Source organism: Labrus mixtus, chromosome 23 (genome assembly GCF_963584025.1).
Source record: "Labrus mixtus chromosome 23, fLabMix1.1, whole genome shotgun sequence".
NCBI lineage: Eukaryota > Metazoa > Chordata > Actinopteri > Labriformes > Labridae > Labrus > Labrus mixtus.
Genome location: NC_083634.1, coordinates 2,333,258 through 2,357,374, shown reverse-complemented (window position 1 = coordinate 2,357,374; position 24,117 = coordinate 2,333,258). Strand labels below are relative to the sequence as shown.

Below are 24,117 nucleotides of genomic sequence, written 5' to 3'. Positions count from 1 at the left end.
CACTTTGAGTTAAACTTTAAAAACAGGAGTTGTGTTTTGTGTTTTTGACCCAGAGAACCAGTTTAACACATGTATTTATTTATTTCCCCTCTCATTTGAAATGTGTGTAATCCCACTGCTTCAGGTGGATTTGAAGGGGTCAGTGGGTGTGTGGTTGAAGCTGGCACTGGCAAAGATGGCCAAGGTGCCCACAGTGGTGAAGACGACAAAGATCCAGAGGAACATGCGGTCCACCACCATGGCAACATACTGCCATTCCTCCCTCAGCTGGAGCGGGATGAATAGATGACAGAGATGACGAAGTAAACAGAACAAGAGAGGAAGAAGGGGAGGATGTAAGGAAGGAGTAACGAGGGGATGTGAGACGACAGACAAGAGGGAAATAAAGAGGAAATAGCAGAGATCAGAAACCAAATAATAAGAGTAAAAAGGTCTTTAAAAAAATAAACAGGAGTAAGAGAGAAAAGATGGAAGAGCATCATTAAAGTAAACTCACAGCTTCATAGTCCTTCTCAGCCTGCAGAGCCTCAGCGATATACGTGATGGCTTCTATGGCTGACTTGAGCTCGTCAGGCAGCGTGAGGTAGCTGCTGGGGCCGTCGATGAACTTCCTCAGATCTGTACACATGCCCTCTGGATGATACCTGCAGGGCAACACACAGAAACACACATTACTCTCACAGAAAAATCTCAGCAAGCAAACACAGTGTTTGAAATAACAAAAAAAAAGATCTCAGGATTGATGCAGGGAGAGTTATTCATAATAAGGGGCGTGGCTTATGGAACTGGCGCGTATGTTGTAGCTGTTTTTCAGGAAGCTTACGGCCTGCTTCAGCTCAAGCTCTTTGAATGCTACAAGGTTGACCCAAAGTAGGATTGAGAGAGCATTTCGAATATGGCAAACGCCATTGATTGGCTTCAAAACTCAGCTTCAGGAACAAATGGGTGACGTCACTGAGGCTCTGTCCATGCACCATATATAATTCAATGGTTTTGCAGTGTTAAATCTATTGTGCTCAGTTTTGACTGTTCTTAACTCTAGACTAGTCAATTAGTCTAAATATTTGGTTAAACAACAGGGAAATTAGTTGCCAGGAAAGTCCCTAGTAGAAATATAATAAAACATGTCAGCCCAGACTGACTTAAAGATGTACAATAATCAAGGCTTAATAAGGGATGTTGCACACCTTCCTCACACTTTATTCAGAAATAAATAAAGACAAGGTCAATGGAACACCCCGGGCTTGTTTTGTCAGTGTGGTATCACCGCTCTGGATCTGCTGACTGGGCTGCACTGGCTATAAAAACCCTCAGTGTGCATATTTATGCGTATTCTTTTTGCCAAAGTGAAATGTATGTGTTTCTGTTGACTTTCTTGCCCTCAATAACCAACTGTGAGCTGCCAAGGTGAGCCAGTATTTGTTGGGGGAAGCATGGGGAAGGTTGCTGTGGTACATTCAGTCTAATTTCACTGATAACTTTTCACATTAAAAGGTCAAACTAGACTATAAAAAAAATAAAAACTTACAAAGTCAGATATCATAAATCAAGAGCAATCTTTAGGAGATGTATTCGTCTGAAATCTGACAAAAGTAAAATAACGTCTAAAATACCTACAAGGGAAATTAGGTCATTTGGACTTCATATGAACAAAGAGAAACTTTACAAAGGTCTCCACTCTCTGTGTGCTTTGCAGAAAAAGCGATTAAACCATCCACAGAATGAAGAATCTCATCTGTTAAAATGGCAAAGCCAAACCTGTGATAGGATGCTAACTTTAGCAAGCAGTAGCCCAAGCAGACCCACGGCAGTCACAGCGTCCATAACCTGATGTATGGCTAAGGTTTACTACCTAATGGTGGAGTTGGAAGGGACAGCTTCCCTGACATGAATTCATACATTTGAGTCTAGTTAAACAAATGGATAATTTTCCTAAGAGCGTACCAGAGTACAGAGAAATTATGAAATTATGAATTTAATTCGGCTTTGATTTTCACCTCTTGGAGGAATTGGCTGTAAGCAGAGGTTTACAAAGCCCTAAAAGTGTGACAACAGCAAAGCTAAGATTTCTGTGTAGGTGACAAAAATAAATGTCTTGCCCCAACTACCCGTCAAAGTGAGACACCTGGGCAGGTGTGTGATAAGGACTTCACATCAGATACATACTGTCACTATAGTTGCTTAAAGTTGCTTTAACGTAGCACTTTCAGAAGGAACTCTCAGCATTACTCACCAACCTTTTTCTGATCCGTCTCCCGACTGCAATTCTATGAATAATCACACAGAGTGTCCTTGAGCAATGACACATAGATTTCCATTAGCTGCCTCCAGTCGAGCATCAGACACAGAGCTCTAACAATCTTTTTACCTTTAAGTAGTGAGACAGCACGACTGTCTCTGCAGGACATCACATGCTCACAACTGACATTGTCGCTGAAATTAAAGGTTGATTTTTTTATTCTGTACATTCAAACATGTGGTTGTTTGCTTTGCACTACAGACAGTAGCAGCTGAAATGATGCCTCTTCTGCAGGATAGACCAAAACACTGTGCACACCTGAAATGCCTGAAGTAATCCATCACTGTGTTCTGTTAACTCAGAAATATGGAAACTGTATTAGGTCAACATTAAAGCTCCTTTGTGTTGATTTTAGCGCCCCCTGTGGACAAACTGGTACGTCTTATCTCTTGGCTGATCTTGTCCTGTACCTGTGTAGGTATTTCCCTATAGCTCCTGTAGCCACATGTCTGATGTGTCCTTGGGAAAGACACTTAACCCTTTGTTGCTCCCACTGCTTCCTCTCTGCGGTGTATTAATGTGTATGAATGGGATAAGTTATTCTGATGGTCACTTTACACAGCAGCCTCTGCCATCAGTGTGTGAATGTGTAGGTGTGTCATGCGGTGTAAAAGTGCTTTGGGTAGTCAGAAGACTAGAAAAGACCTTTACAAGCTCATGTCCATTTATTCATTTCAATCAGTTTCTTTATAAGTGTAATGTTCTCTCCTATAATGCTTTCTGTATTCTGGGGGATTCTGACTTTTGACAGTCTGTGGGGGGAGGGGCATGTGTGTGTGCAATTAATGCCTCTCACACAATATTAGGGCTTTTAAGTGTAAACTGCAGCTTTAACTCCACCATGTAAAATATGTGCCAAACTCTTTGTAATGGTGACTGACAGCGGAGCGCTCTAATTGAGGAAGATAAAATCATAATCCATTTTTATTGCACCGATTTGTGTCTCTTCTGCACAACTTTATGTTTATGATCTTTTTGTCCTTTTGTGTCTTTTTCAAAAAAAGTGAGGCTTTACATCTTCGTCAGTCAAAATGTCAAGTCAAGAAATTGCTGTATAGATTTTTTATATTTTCAGTTCTTAAAAAGTCAAGAGTGTGTGTGCGGTTCAGTGTGTGTTGTGTATACCTGTGAGAGGAACAGATACACAGTAAAGATATATCACACATGTCATAAAAACAGTAGCTCTGCTGGTGAAGACTATGGTTAAATTGTTACATGGCAAGAAGCAGTATCTGAATTCTTGCTCCTTAAGAACTTTCCAGTGGCCTTAAAACTCTTCTCCTCTATGACCTTGTCATAAGACACTTTAACATTTGACAAATAAATCCTCACAGAACAGCTGCACTGTGTCTTCTATGAACATCTGTCTTTTTATGAAACACCTGGAATATTAAACACCTATTTCACTCACTTTTTTAAGATCCTAAAAACAAAACAAATCCCAGATAGGGGGGAGCAGGTGAGGTGGCTTTCCACCAGAGGGCAGTATGACACTGTGTCTTTTCTTAGAATATTAAAATGAAGTGTAAACTGACAGCCAGGGCAGAGCAAAGAGCTGCTTTGTATTTCATGGAGCAGATTGGGAGTTTACGATGCAGCGCAGCCGTCGCTGTTATTCCTGTGTGTGTGTGTGTGTGTGTGTGTGTGTGTGTGTGTGTGTGTGTGTGTGTGTGTGTGTGTGTGTGTGTGTGTGTGTGTGTGTGTGTGTGTGCGTGTGTGTGTGTGCGTGTGGGGCAGGTGAAGAGGCTGTGACCTAAGAGAGGAGGAGCCTCATCAGACGGAGAGATGGAGAGACAAGAGAGGGAGATAGAGCAAAACAAAGAGAGAGAGGACACTTTGACCCCTGCTCCCTTTCCCTCCTACGTGGCTCAAAGTAGCACTTCATCAGCGAGAAGTAAATGACTGTTCAGGAGACTAATTCAACTAAAACTGGCTGCGTCTGGTGCCAAGACATGCACTAAACCCAATTAAGAGTGTGTGAGTACGTGTAGGCCCAAGAGAGATTCTGCTGTATCATCAAATAGCTGGAAAAGAGCCCCCCCGCCCCTCCTTCTTCTGTCACCCGTCCTAACACCTAGACGAGCAGCGGCCCGCTCCTAATGTGTCCTAGTCGATTTGTGCGGATCATTATTATTTTAGCAATGATTCTCTGCCGCCTCTAGCCGTTCCCACTGGACAGATTTCAGTCCTCACAGGGAGGTGGAGACAGATAGAGAGGCAGGGACGGCCACAGACTGTGAGGAAGCATTTCAGTGTGTATTAATAGAGCAGCAAGGACAGTGTGCTGGTTAACGATGTCACAAAGTGAATGTTTTTTCCTGGGATCTACAGTTCCTCTTTCCACCAAATTCAACTGAGTAAGGTGACCTGTTTCCTTTCTAAAACAAATAGAGGCTGCAGCTACACTGATAGAATGCTCCTGTTGCCAATTTAAGCGCAAACTTTGGCCGAAATCCAGCTCCTTCCTCAACAAGCTTAAGGGGCATCAAACTGTAAAAGTCAAAGAAGGAAATCATTAGAGTGGGTTTCACTTGAGGTGTTTGGGTTCTGAAGTTAAATGTCTCACAGAGGCTGTGACACCTTAACAAGAAAATCTTTCTTTTGGTATTTAGTAGCACGATACTGCCACAGTTTTACATTTTGAAAGTTTCTGTGGAAAATGCAATCATGACTAAAAACTCTCACAGTCCAAACCAAAAGGTCATAAGGTCGTTTTCTACATGACATGTTTACATGTGAAGATATGTTTACACACAAATAAACTAGAACTTTAGCTTGTGTGTTAAGACCACAGACTGTGGAAATATTAGAGGTAGTCATGGTGACTTGACCCATTTTTCCAAAAAGATATTTTGAAAGTATCCGATGGTGGTCCCCATATTGGAAATGCTGACTGCTGGTAACTAGAATGAGTGAAAATGAGGTAAGAGTCGGAGCTGAGGCGGGCCGGTAGTCTGGCAAACAGTTACAACATGCTACCTGTCAGTCAATAAAGTCGAGGTCCTTATTTTTTTAATGTATGCATAACTTTAAACATTCAAAGTTGATGTCTCGCTATAAAGACCAAAACTGTTTCAAGGATTTTTTTAGGAATCTTTATTGGATATTTTCAAGAAAAATATCAGGAATTCTTTGAAACTTTCATCAGAAATGTTTCATGAATTTTCAGAAACTATTGTTTGAAATTTTAGTCAACAAAAAAAAATCATAAATAACATTATGTAGAAAATTTGTGAAACTTTCCTGAAACTTTTCCAGGGCATTTTTTGGGAATTTCTACAGAAATTTTCAGAACCTTACAATAGAAATTTTCAAGAATCTTTTCAGGAATGTAATCACGAATCAAATTTACAGTAATTTCTTGTTCTTCATGCGAATTTTAGGAGTTCTGTTCATCAATATTTTGGCAAATTTCAAAGATTTTAAACTATCAGGAATTTTCATGATAATTTTCATCAATGTAGGTTTTAAATTTGGCATAAATTCCCGGGAGCTTTCAGGTCCTTGAAAATGTTCTGTAATTTTGGGAAACTTTTGTTCTACGACTTGATGACTCTATGACTTGACTGGTCTGATGTTTCTGCGGATTTTTATCACAAATTTTGAAAATGGAAGAATTGCAGTTTTTGCACTTAGTCAATTATTTGACACCTTTATTGCTACTCATCAGAATCTGTTTATTTTGAGTGTAAACTGCAGTTTCAAGTTAGCTGACATGTGACCGGCTGGACACAGTTTAGATGCACCCTCAAAGGTGGTTCAACTCAAGGCTGTGGCAGTTTGATGCATGTCATCCCGCATGCTCTCTCCCCACATTTCCTGTGTCTCTTCAACTAGAACTATCTGCTATAACTAGCAAAAATGCATGACCTGGCAGACAGGTAATCAAACTGGAAACAGGTAAACCTCCACATGCTTTGGCAACATTTTTTCCCGATCAGATCTCACTTCACAAAGGCACCAGAAAGGACAATCAATAAGTTAACAGTTAACTGCAAGCTGTGAAAAGGTGCTACTTCAGCAAGGAGCAGAAATGACCCTCAGTGTATCAACATGAGTCATGGATATATACCATAGATTTGAATGAAAAGAAGATCATTTGTAATTGGGTGATAAAAATACTGTCCTGTATTTAAGGTGTTATGCTTGGTTAAGCTTATTCATGTTAAATAAAAGTTAGATTTGGGAAGACAAAATGATGCAGGCTTAGGGCAGGCGAGCTGACTTCAAAGATAACCTGCTACAAGAACCTAAAAGTCTATGAATAATAAACACAGGAAGTGATACATAAACCATACATTGAATTTCATAGTGCTCTCTAACACTTTTTTATCAGTGTACTCTTAATGTATTTTTAATCACTTCTACCACAGAACATTATTCCTACTCCATATAACATGAGTCACAGCTGCTGATGTGGATTAGAAAATACAAAAGCACAAAGTTTAAAGTTAAAGCCGTTAGTGTACATGTGGTACTCCTGTACATACAGGGGTAGAACAGTATATGGTACTTGAAATTAATTTTTCATCCAGTGAATCACTTCAGACAGTCAATCACAGGGCTGACATACAAGTCCAGTTTCTATCAAGCAGTCTGGTTAAGTTTAGTACGGTTCCCATTTATTGGCGTTTCCACCGTCAAAAGTTGGGAATGGTACCAAAATAAGAAATCTGTCCCATCCTACTTTTTTGGTACCTTTCTGTTGGGGTGCCAAGGTTACAGATCCGACCCTGAAGGGAACTTTTGTTTACTGTGTCCCTGTTGTTCTTCTTCTTTGTTGAACAAAATTAATAGCAGGCTACACTGTGTTGGGCTGCTATGATGTCACACTATTTTGTAGCAGCTATCTCAATCTGGCTTACACTCCACTTACCAAATAAGGGTACAGACGACTGTGGAAACGCAAGCAAGATCAGGGTTTACCGTACCAAACTGAACTGAACCAAACCGAACCACTTGGTGGAAACGGGGCGAAATAGAGAACAAACCATATGACGTAATTTTGTAGGCCAACCCAGAAGTAGCATCGCCATGGGGTCTAACAAGAATTCTCCTATGGGATGTTTTCATTGGATTTTGGATCATTTCAGAAAATAAGCTCTGTGTTAAACACATGTTTCTGAAGCGTAGGCGTTTTGTTCAGCAGGATAATCTTCACAGATGAACATAATTTTTATGATGTTTGAAGCATTAATGCGGCCAACAGAAGTAAAAAACTAATGTTATGCTACAAGCTAACTACACCACGGTCGGATGATTGTGACGTCACTCGCGTTATGCTTCAGAGCAACAACTCTAACCACCATGCAGCCCTATTTATCAATGGATACATTAAATTGTATCCCAATCAATACATTTCCAAAGCCCTAGCACAAACTCCTGGTGTGACCTTGGTTCCCGGAGTGTGCCTGATCTCACCTGTTGGGTTTGGGGAACAGGAAGGATGAGTCCGGCTTCCGTATGAAGTATTCATCAGCACCTTTGCTGATGGCGAAAATCTTTTTCTCGCGGCGGGGCACGGTCTCCAGGGAGAGGGGGATCTCTACCTTCGGCCGCAGCATGCATAGGTAAGGAGGCAGCATGTGGATGAAGATCTGAAAGTAAAGAAAATCTTTATGAAATCTGTTTCTTTGCACTTTCTCTGATGTTATTTGAATTCACTGGTTTCTTCAGAGATGAATACACTTGCTGCAGCATTTATTTCTGTATAATCCCTCTCATCAATAACACATTACAAAACATTAAGTTGTTTAAATGTACTTCATACTCTCAGTCGATAGCCTCTGGCCTCTCCGAGACCTCCAAAAAAATCTTCCCTGGTAATAAAAATCCATTTGTTTTGATTCCTGTTCCATGATTTATGGGACGGCCGAGATGTGCGTGCCCTGTATTCGCCTATTAAGTGTGAGAAATGAGTCAAAATGTTGAATTTAGCAGTGAGATAACCTTTGAGAACAGTTGCCGCTGAATGATGTGGGTGGGGGCAAACCAAATGGGTAATGCATTCCAATTCCTCAATGTCTCCTCTCCATTTGTCCTTGAGGAAAGACTCCAAAGCCCTGGAGTTAAGGACCACACTCGTACTGGACAGCTCACAGATGTGTCAAATTCTAATAACTGTACAATAAAACTTGAGGAAAGTCAAGAAAATCCTCTTTTAATGTAACAGTTAATGCCCCTTGGCTGTCAGAGGAAGTTGACTTGCAGATAAAACAGAAAATCATGAGGCCAAATGTGAGTCTTGATCAATATAATAAATGCTGTTTGCCTCTGTGAATGGCTCTTTTATCTGCGCCTTGGAGCACTGGGATACCCTTCTTTTGAAATGACTCTTGGCTTGCTCATATTGACAGATGGATGCCAATAAATAGCCCATCGGCAAGAATAATGCTGTACTTTATCTACGATCGAGATGCAATAAGAGGTGAAGCAGCTTGGCTTGTTTTGCAGTTTCAGAGAAAAAAAAAGGGTCGAGTGGTGTTTATCTCAAATCTCCCTCCTCCCAGTACACTACAAAACTGGTCAAATGTCTCCTAAACTGTGCTCTTTGTTGGGCAGCAGACCAGTGAGTCAAATATATACTCACAGCTACCGAACAAAGAGGGCTCCATCATGTGGTGTTAAAGTTGAGTTTACCTGTGTTTGTTAAATTGCACAAAAAAGTTTGTTTCTACAATTCACTTAGCAGACGCTTTTATCCAAAGCGACGTACATCAGAGAGTAAGTACAACACAAGCAAGGATCTAGAAAAAAAGGGAACAATGTCAGTAAGAGCAAACAAACAGCTTTAAGTCTGAATGGACACACAGGTGCCACATAGAGAACATCATAAGCTTTTCTAGAGAGCCCTAATCGTCATCAAAAGCATCCTAAATATCTTCATTGTCATTATCAAGCAAAACCTTCATCATCATCAATATCATTAAGGTCGTAGGTATTCATGAAAGAGCTGGGTCTTTAGCTTTTTCTTAAAGGTGCAGAGGAACTCTGCAGATCGAATGGAGTTTGGAAGTTCATTCCACCAACGGGGGGGGCGACAGAGGAGAAGAGTCTAGTCAGAGACTTAGGACCCTGTTGTGAAGGTTGGATTAGACGCCTTTCATTGGCAGAGTGTAGTGGGCGTGAGGGAGTGTAGACGTGGATGATAGATTTCATAACAGTGAGCCATGTTTGTCGCTGTTTTGTAAGCGAGCAGCAGAGTTTTAAATTTGATACTGACCAACAGACTAACCAAGTTTGAAATCCCATAAATAAGACGACTTGCTGAGAGAAATACTTTGTATAGCGGATTACTGGATGTTTGACATGAATACAATCACTGTTTGCAACCGGCAAAGAGTAATAAATTAGTAAAGTTGATGATTGGCAGTGTTGAGTTCAATTAAAACAACATCTTGTTGTTTGGAGACAGGTCAAACCTGGACTTATAATCAGAGTTCAGGCGGTGATCTTTGTGAATGTTAAAGTTATTATAGTAAAGGATGTTTAAGCTGAAGATATGAGATGAGATGAGATGAGATTCAACTTTATTGTCATTACACATATACAAGTATAGAGCAACGAAATGAGGTTTGGCATCTTACCAGAAGTGCAATAAGCAGAAAGTGCAAGAATCTGTGCTATGTACAAGTAATTACAACATTTACAGATAGATAGACTAAAAAAAGTGAATTATTGGGTATATATGGATGGCTGGATTAATGGGATGCTATAAATATAAATAAATGCTATAAATATAAGTATATTTTTAGGATTATAATATACAGATTAAGGTGCAGTGAGCATGCTATACTAGATTAGTTTAAGCTGAAGGTATAACACCTTAGGTAAGATTCTCCCTTCTCCCCAACAGAGAAGTAATGCCGCTTCATCTGACTGTCACACATCAGCTGATAGATGGCCAAAGTAGTTTTCATTACCATTGATTGGCACTACTTTAAAAACTGCACTTTGCTCCTTCTGCATTGTTATCCAAATGTGTGCGTGTGGTCCAGGACGTATTTCTTGGTTCTTTACCTTAATACTAACATATACTGGAAATTGCCAATAATCTTAACTTAGAAAATGAGCAATTTATGTAACATATTTAACAAAAACAACACCATATGCACTCGTATACTTATAGCCATGCATTTCCTAAACTCTGTGGAATATATCAAAACTGCAGAGTTGTCAGTCTAGTCTACTGCTCTGATCTACCTTGATAAACAGTCTATGCTCTGATCCAGTGACACTGCACGACTCGGGGACGTATCCCTCTGCTTCCTACTTTTCGGTGATGTGTGTAATGTGATCATGGGCACATTTTTCCTGCGCCCAACAAAGCTCCTTTCTCTTGTATTGAAGAGGAGAAAATGCACATGTGCAACTTATAAAGACACTCAACAGAGGCCCAAGACTGGATTGTAAACAAGTCTCCAATCAGTAACTTCAGACACAAATAACATTTTAGGTCTAAATCTGTATAGCATATTATACATTTAACTCAATAACTGCATCGTATTAACCTGATCAGTTTTAAAAATGCACATGTATATTTTATTACTAATTTTAAACTAATTTAAAAATTCTAAATCAGTGAAGGTTTGTCATCATTCTCCTTGTGGGGAGTTGTGGGGCAGCACCCTATAGCGCCCTCTCTTGACCAGACGATAATGGTGACATATGAGTCCATGAAATGCTGAGTCATTACACACAGTTTAGTCTATTCAAGGTGGTCATATAATAATCTCTCTAAATAAAAAACAAAAACATTTGTACTGTGGAATACATTTCAAACATTTGTTGGTTAAAGCCGACAATCAAATTATTTTTTTCTCACTGACTCGTCAAACTTATGAGACCTGGCACAGGGCTGAGAATTACTCAGATAGAACTGCACCATGGAGAGCTCAGCTTTACTATGCAGTCCTTTAATCACAACGATGGCCGCTGTTACTCAGTTAGCATTGCTGCTCTGTGTATTTGGGGCTCTGGCAGACTGGAGCTGAACCCACAGTGATGTGATTACAGCAGCGTAGAGCATCCAAAGAAACATCAAGGCAGAGGTGAAGCAGCTGAGAGACATGCTTATTAGACACAAGAAGGAGCCGGAAGCAACCAAAGGCAGAACTTGACACCCAGAGGACCCTGCAAAGGTGACCCGAGGAGAAGACTTAGACCCCCACTTCAGGGTTAGGAGACAGAAATTGAAAGGCTGGAGGGAACTGTCAAATTGGAGATGGTTAAAAAAGAAGCAAAGATGGGAAACACGGCAGAGAAAAGTGTCCTTTTCTATTTCTTAAAACTGCATGGGTGGAAATATATATGGAGCATTCAACACACTTTGATTAGCTATCTGCAAATGAGACTTCAATTAGTCACAATGACGGTCCCTTCACAATTAAATACAGATTTAAAGATTTAATACAAATTTAATACACAAATAAAATAACATACAGCATCCTTGACTTACACCACACCAGGCCTGCTGAGGTTTGAGGTGCTGAGGTATATTTGAGATATAATATAAATCAAGTATATCCTGTGAAAATAACTCTGTGAGTCATGACTGTCTACAATGGGTGTAACACCCGAGTCCCACTGTCTGTGATGTTTTCAGAGTCCTATCTTCAGTTTGTTTACATGTCGGGACAGCCGGCTGACTCCTCCCCTCATGTATAAAAGTTGTTTAATTGAGGGACTAGAGAAAAGAAGAATAACATACTGTACTCACTGCTTAACTGTGTTTCTAGATCACGCTCATTTCAGGTAAATTTACATGCAGTGTGAAGATACGAGCATAATAAAGATCGCTAGCATTAGCATGCTAACACAACAATGCAGCGCAAGTTGTTTTGGTTTCATGCTGGTGCTCAAGGGCGACATCTACTGGATCAAAAAATCACATATAAAGCCTTTAAAAAGATTTAAAACCAATGTTCTCTGCACAAAATTAGACACAGATGGTCTGAGGAGTCGAAAGTGAAAAGGAGCCAGTTTCTCCCATCAATCAAGAACCAAGAAGCCTACATGTGGTTTCTTTAAACCATGTAAATCGTGTGTACGAGGTGGATGTTCCCTCGAAGTGTGACAGAACTTGGAGCAGAGTATAAAGCTGCTGCTGCTCGGGCCTCTAATTAGCTGCACATAATGTACATTAAGGGCAACAGCCAGTGATGGAGGTTAATGGTGTAACATGACATGCTGGTTGTAAGGGAACTGTGTCGACTTAATCTTATAGTGCGCCTGAATCTTTAAGTACGGTTTCCTCCATCACACTGAATTATCAGAAAATTAAACATTACATTTAATAATGAATTCAAGGCCATAATTAGAGTGTAGATGGAGGCAGTGCATGTCCACATAATGGATTTAGAGCCCGTATTTAATTTTCCTTTGGTTACGTGCTCATTGTCTGGACTGGATCTCATTAAAAGTTGGCAGCAAGTTCATAAGATATCGAAATGGTTGTTGAGCTTTTGCATCCAATACCCGTTTTAATAATAGCTATTATTAATAGTTAATTGTATATATGTTGTGTAATTTATCAAAGTTAGTAAATCAGAAGTCTTATTAAAGTTATTAAATATATAATAAGGTGAACAAAGAACACATTTTCAGGTCCAATACCGATATCGATACTAGGGAGAGAAAAAATGTGATACCGATAAATCGGCCAATATGTTTTTTAGATCTATGTTAAATCTGTAGATTTTGATCTCTGACCTGGTGCATTGAATTGTGGGTAACAGTACATGACATCAGTGAGTCAGTACAACATCTGGGTATTTTGGCATACTGCGGAACTTGAATTTCTTTGTATACTGCACACTACATTTTGACCAAATCAGTAAGTACTACTAGTATAGTAGGCGGTTTCCAAAACAGCCATTGTCTTACTGAAATAGGTAAGGCCTTCCCTGAAAAAGAAGTTCCCTTTTTGGCAGCATATGTTGTTCTGAAACATGATTCAATAATGGTGCCTTCAAATGTGTAGGTTGCCTAAGTGTGCGCTGACAACAAGTTGGATGTTCTCTGTCCTCTGCGCAGAGAATGGGGCGTCCAGAATAACCAGACAGGAAGTCATATTTTACTACTTATTGAGAAAGTAGTTGACCATACCTTTGGTGAAAGGTGAAAGGCATGCGTTTGATTTGTATACACAGTCATATATATTTATATATGCTGCCTTGGAGAGAAGCAGATGAAAACAAACTAAACACAGGAATCACAAATATCATAAAGTCAGAGTAAGAGTAATATTTCTAGAACTTATACAACAAATGAATTGCAGGATCCCCCTTTAACATTAAATGTATCAAGCTAAATAGAGAAAAGGGTGACGAACTACATTTGATTTCGAATATGTCTGTGATTGATCAGGAGTATTTCTTAAGATTCATCCTGAAGTTTGTATATGTGAATGCAGGGACCTCACCATGCGGATCCACCTGGGCATGTGGTGGGTGTTGGGCGAGCGGTGATGCAGGTTAAGGACGACCACACTGAGGATGACGGAAAACGTGACCAGGATCATGGTGAACATGATGTAGTTGACGATCATGGGGACGCCCAGGGAAGTCTCTGGGATCTTATCGGCCAACAGCAGCAGAAACACAGTGAGGGTGAGCAACACGTTGATGGACAGACCCATCTTCTCTCCTAGAGGGGAGAAAAAATAACAAATTAAGACCAAAGGTTTATTTCACTGCAATACTGATCAACTCTTAAGATCATTTTAAAAGCTGTTGGTGCTGAATATATACTCATGTTGAGGGAGTAACAATCACAGTGTGTTCTTAAAGGTGTTACAACGCTTTGTCCCTCCTTTAACTGTGAGAGATCTGCAGCTGTTCCATGCAATTCACCAGTAATGACACTAATGGAAAATTCATCTCCTGTTGTAAGTGAAGCTGATTGGTCAGTAGAGCAAGCTCTCCCAGGTGTATTCAGTGGTCACTTACAAAACTGTGTTTACCTCTGATTGGTTATATTTGGGAGGGAAGAGATTGATGAGCATTAGGGCACTGCATGATATCGAGTAACCATCAAAGCAGAGGCACATCATGCTGGATTACCACAAAGATCAACATGCCAGCAGACAGTCTAGATAGTACAGCAGGAAGAACAAATGTGATTAGCCGCAAAAGTCATTAAAGAAATTGCCTATTCATTACCATCCATTTTCTGCACTTTTTTTCTGTTTAAGGGTGAAGAGACTGTATTCTGAGAAACAATTCCCCATAGTGATACACCAAAGCTTACTCTGTCTCTTTTTATGATGAGAAAAATGATAAGTGGACTGGACCTGCATGTCTGGATCAAACTGCAACAATCTTAACCATCTCCTTTTTTTGGTTTGGATGTTTTAAAGTGAGGTTATAAGAGGTCCTTGTTAATTGTGAGTGTATCAGCCACAGGAGATGACAGTCAGCTTGGCCCCTTTTATTGTGAACCGGCCGGAGTACCATCACGGAGAGGGTCAGTTTTACGACATAATTTAGCTACTTTTCATGTGCTGGCTTCTCTGACAACAATGCAGCAGACAGTATGTCCTCCCACTCAGTTTAGATTCCTGTGTGGAATGGTTTGTTTTTGTTTTGACCAGAGAAGTATGCGGCATCCCCACACAGCCAATTTGCCCCTGGCCCCTCAGGTTGCCAGGCAAAACCAACAGGTGTTGCAGCGATGCAAGTGGGCAAGCAAGATATAACTGATTTTTTGGTAACGGCTCTCCCTGAGAATCAATGTTGAGTTCTTACACCAGTCAGAGATTTAGGCAGTTACCGACCTGCTGCAGAGCTCAGGTGACAACCTACAGACTGAAAGAATTAATTTACACAAAAATGATTTGAGAGGAATCTTGTTTGAACTTGTGAGTGTGATCAAAGTGCAGTCTTGAGCTGATAACGGTCAATATGTGATAGGGTGATTTCTATTTCTTTTTATTTAGGAGTTTATTGATTTAGCCAATTAACTTTCTAATCTGAAATTGAATCCCTTTGTGCCAGTAATTAAACAAATATGTGATCGCACGTTTTAACCAGGCCACACAAACACCACTGAGAAGTGGAAAATCAGCAGTTTCAGAGAGTGGGCAGTATAATGCCTATCAAAGCAACATCAAACATAAACCATGAGCATTATCAGTCACCCACAAAACCAACAGAGCTGTAAACATCTTCACGATCTGACCACATTAAACCGGCTTGTATGGATTTGTTTTCATTGTTGCTGTACCTGCATCAGGAGGCAGGTAGAAGTTAAAGATGGCGATGATGGTGATCAGGATGCAGGGGAGGATGATGTTAAACACGTAGTACATTGGCTTCCTCTCGATGATCAGGTAGAAGGTCATGTCCTCGTAATTATCGTCATTCATGTTCTTTCTGCTCGGTTTGTGTGTGATGTGCCACTCGCCCCCCTCTGCAGAGATATTTAAAGGATTTAGAAAAAGCTAAATGATAACTTTTGAAAAAAAAAAATGCAAACAAATAAAACCCTCCTTTGACAATGGCTCAAGTATTAATCCACCCCTCACCACTGTAAGCTTCGTCCAGGATGATCTCCTTGATCTCCTTGCCTTTTGAGTCTAGTGCGTACTGAATGTCGATCTCGGTCGAGTCGTAGGTGTACGAGCGAAACTGCATGGTGCAGTTCTGCCAGTCAAATGGAAAATATTTCACCTGGACACAGAAACAAACAGGGAAGTGTCAGAGAGGGATGAGCCAGGTTAAAGTTGATATGGATGTGTTGTTGTTGTTGTTGTTGTTCACCTCCACTCCACATGAGCTGAGGTAGAGTGCAGGGGGAGTCCAGGTCACTCTGCCATTATGATAAACCTGAACGTGGACGTGCAGGGCCACATCAAACGTCCCATCGTTACTGCAAAAACATTTCAAAATAAAACATCAAGTTCCTTTCTTATTCCTGTATGATGCTGCCAGCAGAAGAAAACAATTAAAATGACATTGTAATGATCTAATTTCTTATACAGGTTGTAAATTCTTTACCATCTCTTCCACCAAACTTTCTTGTGGGGCAGAACTTCTTTCAAGCTATTTTTCTATATATGTCAATCATTGCCTTACTTGAAAATTATTTTTTCCATGAAACAGGAAGTAGTATTTCTCAGGGGCTTAGAACACCTAGTAAAGCCATGAAAGCTGGTCAAATAAAGCCCATTGGCAATAGGGGATGATGGATTTGGATTTCATTGGTGGGTGTGACAAAATGACTCATTTGCACCCTCTACAGTATTTTAAAAAATCAGCCCCCACAGCACGTTCAACCTAGGATTTTGAAAATTGGTGGGCACATGTATTATGCCAGGACCTAAAAAAGGGACCCCCCCCAATGACCCGGAACGAGAAAAGCGGTAAAGATAATGGATGGACTGTAACAATGATTCACATGCATCCAAAAATGAGCATGCAAAACCAAAAGCCCCCCAACTATCGCACATTTTACAGACAGCAGAACGGATCAATAGCTGAAATTACAACTTAATACAGTGTCCTTACACAATTTAACTTTGCCGAGCATTTTAAGTTTTCAGAAACTCAGAGAAGCCAAAAAAAGCTAAGTGACCAGTGGTGCTGATTAATTCATGCCTCTCTATGAGTGCAGTGCTTGAGCTTACTTATTGATGAGGACAATGTCAGGCAGCCAAACCTTCCCAGAGGGGATGCGCAACACATCAACCCCATCATTCTCCTTGGGATTCCAACTCAACCGATAGTCTGTCCATTCCTGTCGAAACATTCAAAATTGTTTGCGTCAGTGTTTTAAAGGAAATTTCACAAAAGAGCAGGGACAGGAGAAAAACAAAGAATGACAGAAGGAGGAAACTGCATTTACAAATGTAACCAATTTGTCATTTCATCAGTTTATTTGTCATTTTCCCACTGCTGTAATTAGATTCCACAGGAATGATTCCCCTGTGCATTTCTCCTTGCATAACAAAACACAATTTGCATAATTTTTCATTTTGCATGTACTCTGTAGTATTAAGACTTCTCCAAGTGTTCTCCTTTTCTTATTTGTTTGCTGTATTAGCACTGAGCTGCACATGAAGAAGGAGGTCTGGTGTTAATGCAGTTATTTAGTGGAGCTGGAGTCATAGTTGACTCGGTTAGAATGACATGAAAATGTAATAAGGGATTAAATTATTGACGACAGTGTTGTGGGCTTGCCTCCGAGCAACTTTCTGTTTGAGTAAAGCAACAAGCCACTGACTGATCACTCACTGTGTGTTTGCAAATACAAGAAATGTACTCCCACTGCAGACTCAAACCAATGTGTAGCCTCAGTGGAACAAAGCATGGAAGGAAAACAAAAGGAAAAGTGTGATGAAACCAAAACATACATACCAGATTCATGACAACAATGGTGCTCATTTCTTCATTCTTCATATTCTGAAAGAAATATAAAGAAACATATTTGTTAGTGATACTACTCGTAGTACCATGTGTGCTTAGAAGAAGACATTCAATTTGTGGTTTACTACACCAAATACTTCCTCCACCTGAACTTATTCATTTGTAGAATCTTTTTAAAACAACATTAAAGCCATGAATGAAAAAAACAAACAGCAAATGGTAAATGGACATGAGCTTGTAGAGCGCTTTTCTTGTCTTCTGACTACTCAAAGTGCTTTTACACCACATGTCACACCTACACATTCACACACTGATGGTAGAGGCTGATATGTAAAGTGACCATCAAAAGGAACTAATCCCATTCATACACCTCTGACAAAGCAGCGGGAGCAACTTGGGGTTAAGTGTCTTACCCAAGGACACATCAGACATGTAGCTGCAGGAGCTGGGGATCAAACCCCGGACCAACTGAGCTGACAACAACCAGCCCAATATGTAACATTGCCAATTCAATCTACCTGTTAATATGAGAGGCTTTGTAATTAAACACCTGAAGTTTTCAATATGAAATGTTTTTTACAGATTCATGCATATGTGACAGGATAAGGAAAAGACAATGCTTGTGTGATATTTGGCAGCTGGGATATAAAAGAGAGCTTAGGGATTATTTTCTTCTCAGGCTTTTTAACTGAATCACTGAGGATTTAAAAAACACTTTTCTCGTATTAATGACCATCATGACATGAGGCTGAATGATGTCAGCTTCTTACATGTGGTCTGCGTGAACACATTTCTTTTTAACTTTTCTTCATTCTGTCAATGGATGTTACAATATTTATGACAAAAACTACACCAGGACTTAAAACTAACACGCTTGAAATACAGCCTCCTCTTGTTGATAGTAGCTTGAAACCAGAGAACTAAACAGCTGAGCGGTATGTTTGACGGACATGGACACACACCACAGAGTTCATGATGTAAGATTTGGGAAGGATGTTTGTCTGGACACTCACAAATCCACACAAGTGTGCATCTGTGTGTGTGTGTGTAATGTGTATCTGTGTGCATGTGGTTGTGTGTTAAGCATGAAGGTGGAGCTTCCCTGAGCCCGGCCTGCTATTTAAAACACTTGGAGGAATGTCAGCGAGACAGCTGGGGCAGGGACACAGAAGGGGGGGGGGATAGGCGGGGAGGGAACCAAGTCTCTCTCTCTCTCTCTCTCTCTCTCTCTCTCTCCCACCTTCATACAAACACACAAACCTTCCTCATCACTAACTCATACTTCCTGTAACTGTTTGAACACACCTCCGGTTGGGGGATGGTAATAAGAACGATGCTGCTACACAGCTGAATAGTTCTGGGCAGAGGCGGGGGCCGCTGAGCATCCAAGTGGGTCAGTTCTCAAGATCGTTCCACTCCAGAACTTATCGGCCCCATGTGACTTCCTCTCCGGAGTGTGAGTGACCTTGAGTGGCTGCGTAAGGAGCATGCTCACTGTAGCTGTGTATGTAAATGTGACAATGTGTTGGCGTGTGCATACAGTACATGTGCTGCAGGGAGAGGCCAAGGGGAAATTAAGAAACAGATGAAGTGACCTGGTGTGTGCATGTGTGTGTGTTTGAGTGTGTGTGTTATTGTGAGTTTTTCTGTAATGCAGTCAGAGGCAGTCAGTGCCTGCTGTTAAAAAGCATTTCCCAGTGTTTCACAAAAGTTGCATGACTCTTCGTTTCATTTTATCTCAGTAGCCCAAAGCAGACTTCTGGAGCAGACACCTCCTGGATACATTTGAATTAAAAACCTTTTGTGCTATATTTTATTGCTAAAAGGGCTAAATGTTGTCACCCTGTCATGTGGGACGTCTGGGAGTACATTGGTCCTCAGCATGGGGGTTGCTTAAAGCTTTTATAGAGACATCTGTCAGTGGGAATCAGTCTGGATATTTAAATATGTATCTATCAGAGACAGCGCTGTTCCTGGGGCAGAGGAGCCTCAGATGTTACAGTAATGAAACCCAGAGAAATGTCAGTAAAATGTCAAGTCATAAAGGAGAAGAATCATTGGAGATGCAGGAGTCCTGGAAGGTTTCCTCTCCTGGCTGTCGCATGAAACTCAATCTGAAGGCTCACATAAACTAACCTGCTTATGGTACAAATGTCTGACTTCAACAGCAGGGCTAACATGATCTTGAATGACACAAAAATGTAAAATCTAACACGTTTTGTTCCCTTCTTAAATTTTAGATCACAGGGTTTTCCACAGTTACTGTTTTTGAATGGTTGCCTATTAGGACTTCCCCCCTCAGGGTGGAAAAAAAGGAAGGCTCGTACTTTGTCAGTTAATCCTCTTTCCTGAGTTGTTCAGGCCGCATCTCTGATTGTACACAGAGTAAGGCATGAGCAACAGCAGGCGAGGATGCAAAATTTACAAAACAAGTCTCAAAATGTCCTTTCAGGATTGATTATTAACAAGGATTTAACCACAAGCCAGATTACCCATAGTCCCCGTGCCCCAAAAGCAGCAAATGGAGCCTTCATGTTAACAAAAAACCCTTCATGTAAAGAAACAGTCTCTAGAGCCGTGGGAGGTGGCAAGCTCAGCTACATTTGGTTCAATATGCAGAATATTTACTGAATTAATTCATAAAATGACTATATCATCAGACATTAAGGAAACATGCTATATTGAAGTGCTGGCTTCTCTGTATTTGTTTGGATTTTAAGGCACCCCACACGGCCGTCCTCGCCCCTCGGTTTTCCAGGCAAACGACAAACCAACAGGTGTCTCAGCGATGAAATCAGACAAGAGAACTGGTTCAGATAGAAGTGATTGCACCCGACCTTAAAAATGCATTTTTCTAATAAGCTCCACGAGCAGAAACGTGGTGACACTAGGATAAATATTGAAAATGCTTTAAAAAAATGGAGAGAGGTTAGAACGCAGAAAGGTTTAAAGACTGATGCAGAGCTGGATAAACACTGAAGCTTCAGTGTCTGTAACATGGCAACCTGCGTGCATATCGACTCTAGAGAGGAGTGGAGTAGAGTCGGGGGGAGGCAGCTCTCTCCAATGTTTAGAATTTAAACTGCAGTACCACTTTTAAACGCTAGGTGTCAGAGTTACATACTGCTCCTTTGATTATAAACAGTAAAAAAAAACATTATTTATAACAAACACTGAGAAAAACTTTATTTTGGATAAGGTTTGGTTGACAGCCAGCTCTTTTGGAAAACTCTGATTAATGTGAAACAATCAGCTTAAACGTTAGACATTTTATGCTAATAAAGGAGTTTGTTGTGTTACTGAATTTGAATAAAGAACAAATAATCTATTCTACCAAAAGGATGTCTGAGTTGGGTTCAGAGTAGGTCATATGGAGAGCAAAACAACAAGTAACAGTTAATAGTGCTTATAAGCTTTGACGCTGTTATACCTGTGTTTGCAGCTTGTCCCTCCTGAACCCAACATATATTCAAAAGAGCAGTTTCTTTTCCATCACTGAATTGAGACCATATATTCTGATCTAGCTTGAGATTTATCTGACTGCATCAACATGGTGTGAAAACATGGCTTTTCTACACCAGGCTTTCAACCAAAAGTTCAAATGTTTGCATGCTGAGTTGGAAAACAATGCTTGTTTACTTAGAAAAAGTGTCTCATTTTAAAATCAAATCATGCATTTGCAATGTTTTTTATCGAGAATGTTCATATTGAGATAACAATGAAATTGCTATATTGTATTGGATCAATTCTATTACCTACACCAATGTTATATGACTCACATTATTTTGACCTTTACAGCGCTTTAACTAAGAGATGTAAAAATTATTTCATCCGTTTATTTCACTTCACAAGCTGCCGTATGCTACACATCTGGCAATCTAACTGTTTCCTCAATGTCTGGTTGTTTTTGTAATTTGTAAAATATGTGTTAGGGTTTAGTGCCTCACCAGTCCAACGAAGGAGGAGAGGACCATACCGATACGAACCACCACCCTCTTTTCAGGACTTTCTGCCGGCCGCACCTTGAGGTTGTAGTTGGTAAAAAGCTTCTTGATCAGAACCTTCTCGACCTCAGTCGCACCTGAAAAACATGGATAGATGGATTATATCACATGAGCAGTTATAACTTCAGCTTTTCAGTCTTTTTAATTCAGCCAAATGATGCAGACACTGTATTGGCCATTCTCTTCAACTTTCTGTTTGTGGTCTCTTTCACTGATTATTATTCACACCCAAACACTTTTAACTAAAGTTTCTGCTGGGTGCTCTCTGCAAAACCCATCACACTGATGACACATGGGGCTGAGGCTTACTGACTGGCAGCTAAGGTGTGCTGTGCATTCAGATACAAGTAACAATGAGCCCTCTAGCTCAGGAGCTGAGTCAACAGAGCACAGTGAGCAGATGCTTCACAGAATGAGTTAATACAGAAGACTGTCGCACAGCAGGAGATAGCCTGGTTAGTTGTGGCTAGGTAACAAAAAAGGTAATAAATCAAATGTGAAGAAATGAAACAAACTCCTGATCCTTCCTAAATAGAAAACACATCACATTTACTGCAAAGCAAACATTTAAACCAAAAAAAAATTAACCAGAATTAGTTGCAGGGGAAAGAGAACGGATCAATTTCTCAGGCTCATGTTTCTTTATAATTCTTTGAGTGTGAACATTATATCGTCAGCCTTCCTGAAACTTCAATTGCAAAATTAATGATTGTGGTCAAAAGAATCCTTGTATACAATGTGTCAACACGTATCTGCAGATAAATCAGTAGAAGAGTTATTTGAGCTAGAAAAATTTAAAAAATGTTCGATAAAAGTTTGAGACATTTTAACCTGTAATTACACAACTCAAACACTAGGAAAGGGGGGCGCTAATGCACCTTTAACGCTAGTTGCCAACTGACATTAAAGAGAAGAAGAAAAAGACAACTAAACAGCCAATCATGTCGCAGGGATTTGAGAAGGCAGGCTTACAGACATTTGGTCATATTGCTCAGGCCTTACATATACTGCAGCACATACTAAAGTCATGTACCACATGCCAGTGTATTTGCTGCAGACTTTCACCCTCAGAAGATGTCACAGAAGAGTCTTGCTAAAGGCCTTCCAGCTTCTGAACCTACCAACCCCCAAATGCTTACACTCTTCCGCATATTTAGTTTTACCTCCACCCATTTTTCTCTCCAGTATTGGAAGGTTAAAAGCATTTATAAAACAGCAGCTCCAGTGACGCGACATTCATCACATTTGGCGTAGCTGTGGGCCCGGCAGGATCTGACCTGACAGGAATAAATGACAACGATCACCAAGCAAGGCACCTCCATTAGCTAGGCACAGGGAAGCGTGGCCGCTGATGGGCCAGGTTGTTGTCAGTAGCTGGAATTCAGCATTTTATTCCCTCAGATGATTTGGTAAATAAGTCAGACAAAAGGTACATAAAGACCAGGGGAGGTTATGTTCAAGGACGCTGCCATGGAATATAACAGACAATTAAATACAGAGGCAAATTTGAAAAGCAATTTGAATGCCTACTTCTTCTTCTTCTTCTGGAGACACATTGATACAGGACCCAAAAGGAGTTATGAAAATGGCACAGTTCTCTCAGCCCTTTTATGACATGATACCTTCCCAGAGCACAAGTGAGTGCACTAGTAGAGAAGAGATGAACACAATATTAAAGCTGACAATGCCAGGAGTAAAGTTTTATAAGAGCTATCACTTTCTCTGAGTGGTTTCAGTTCCCTTTTTTTCCCTACAGGAACCAGTGGTCAGTGAGAAAATCAACTGCTGTATGGATTTCTCTGAAGAAGTTACCACTCAGCTGATGATGATGATGGTTTATCATGTTTTTGACCACTGAGAGAAGTATTTTCCTTAACCCTGCCTTTGTTTTTGTTTTTTTGCAAATTCATCCAAATGCAGACCCAATCAACATTTGAACATAATTTTAATGTTTTGAAATTTGAATTGTCTAGAACATTTTTATCAAACATCAGATTTTGTGAGTAACTGAACTTGTCCATTGTTCCTGTATGGTGGCTTCCGGTGTTACTCTGCTTGACTTTAGGTAATGTTTAGTGTTTTGTTTTAGTGACACTCTTCATGTGATATTAGTTTAGCATTACCGGTAATACAGGAAATACACCATTATAACCAAAACTCAATAACATGTGAATATTGTGTTAGCTCGTGTCTTACCTCCCAGGGTGCTCAGGCAACAAAGGCAACAAGCCAGCAGGATCAGGTTCAGGCTTTTCATTTCGACCCCCCACCAGTCCAAACAAGATCTCTCCTCTTCAAAACAGATTCTCTTCGATTAATCCAACGTGTTTTCTTTCTCTTCTTTTTTCCTTTCCAGCGCAGCTCACTGAAACTTCCCTCTGTAAGTTTTGGTTTGTTGAGTTTGGACTGTTGTTGTCTGTCAGTCAGGCCGGGCAGGCCAACTGCTGTG

The 24,117-nt window shown here is 40.3% G+C and overlaps 1 protein-coding gene across 1 annotated transcript; it reads right to left on the bottom strand.

Annotated features, from left to right (window-relative positions):
- Positions 1–24,117, bottom strand: chrnb1 (cholinergic receptor, nicotinic, beta 1 (muscle)). The gene is made up of 11 exons (XM_061031572.1): positions 23,865–24,117; positions 21,612–21,745; positions 17,656–17,700; positions 16,926–17,035; positions 16,060–16,168; positions 15,825–15,969; positions 15,524–15,709; positions 13,722–13,945; positions 7,721–7,896; positions 497–644; positions 1–267 (listed from the first exon to the last, which is right to left on the bottom strand). The coding sequence occupies exons 1-11, from the start codon at positions 23,923–23,925 to the stop codon at positions 121–123; spliced, it is 1,485 nt and encodes a 494-aa protein (XP_060887555.1). The 5' UTR covers positions 23,926–24,117; the 3' UTR covers positions 1–120.

What these genes read in the sequence shown, in the direction of transcription:
- chrnb1 (XM_061031572.1), bottom strand. Translation starts at nt 23,925, where the DNA reads ATGAAAAGCCTGAACCTGATCCTGCTGGCTTGTTGCCTTTGTTGCCTG. An exon ending in TCAGCTCATGTGGAGTGGAG is followed by an intron (nt 15,970 to 16,059) that starts GTGAACAACAAC and finishes TTCTGTGTCCAG; the next exon opens with GTGAAATATTTTCCATTTGA. An exon ending in CCTGGACGAAGCTTACAGTG is followed by an intron (nt 15,710 to 15,824) that starts GTGAGGGGTGGA and finishes ATATCTCTGCAG; the next exon opens with AGGGGGGCGAGTGGCACATC.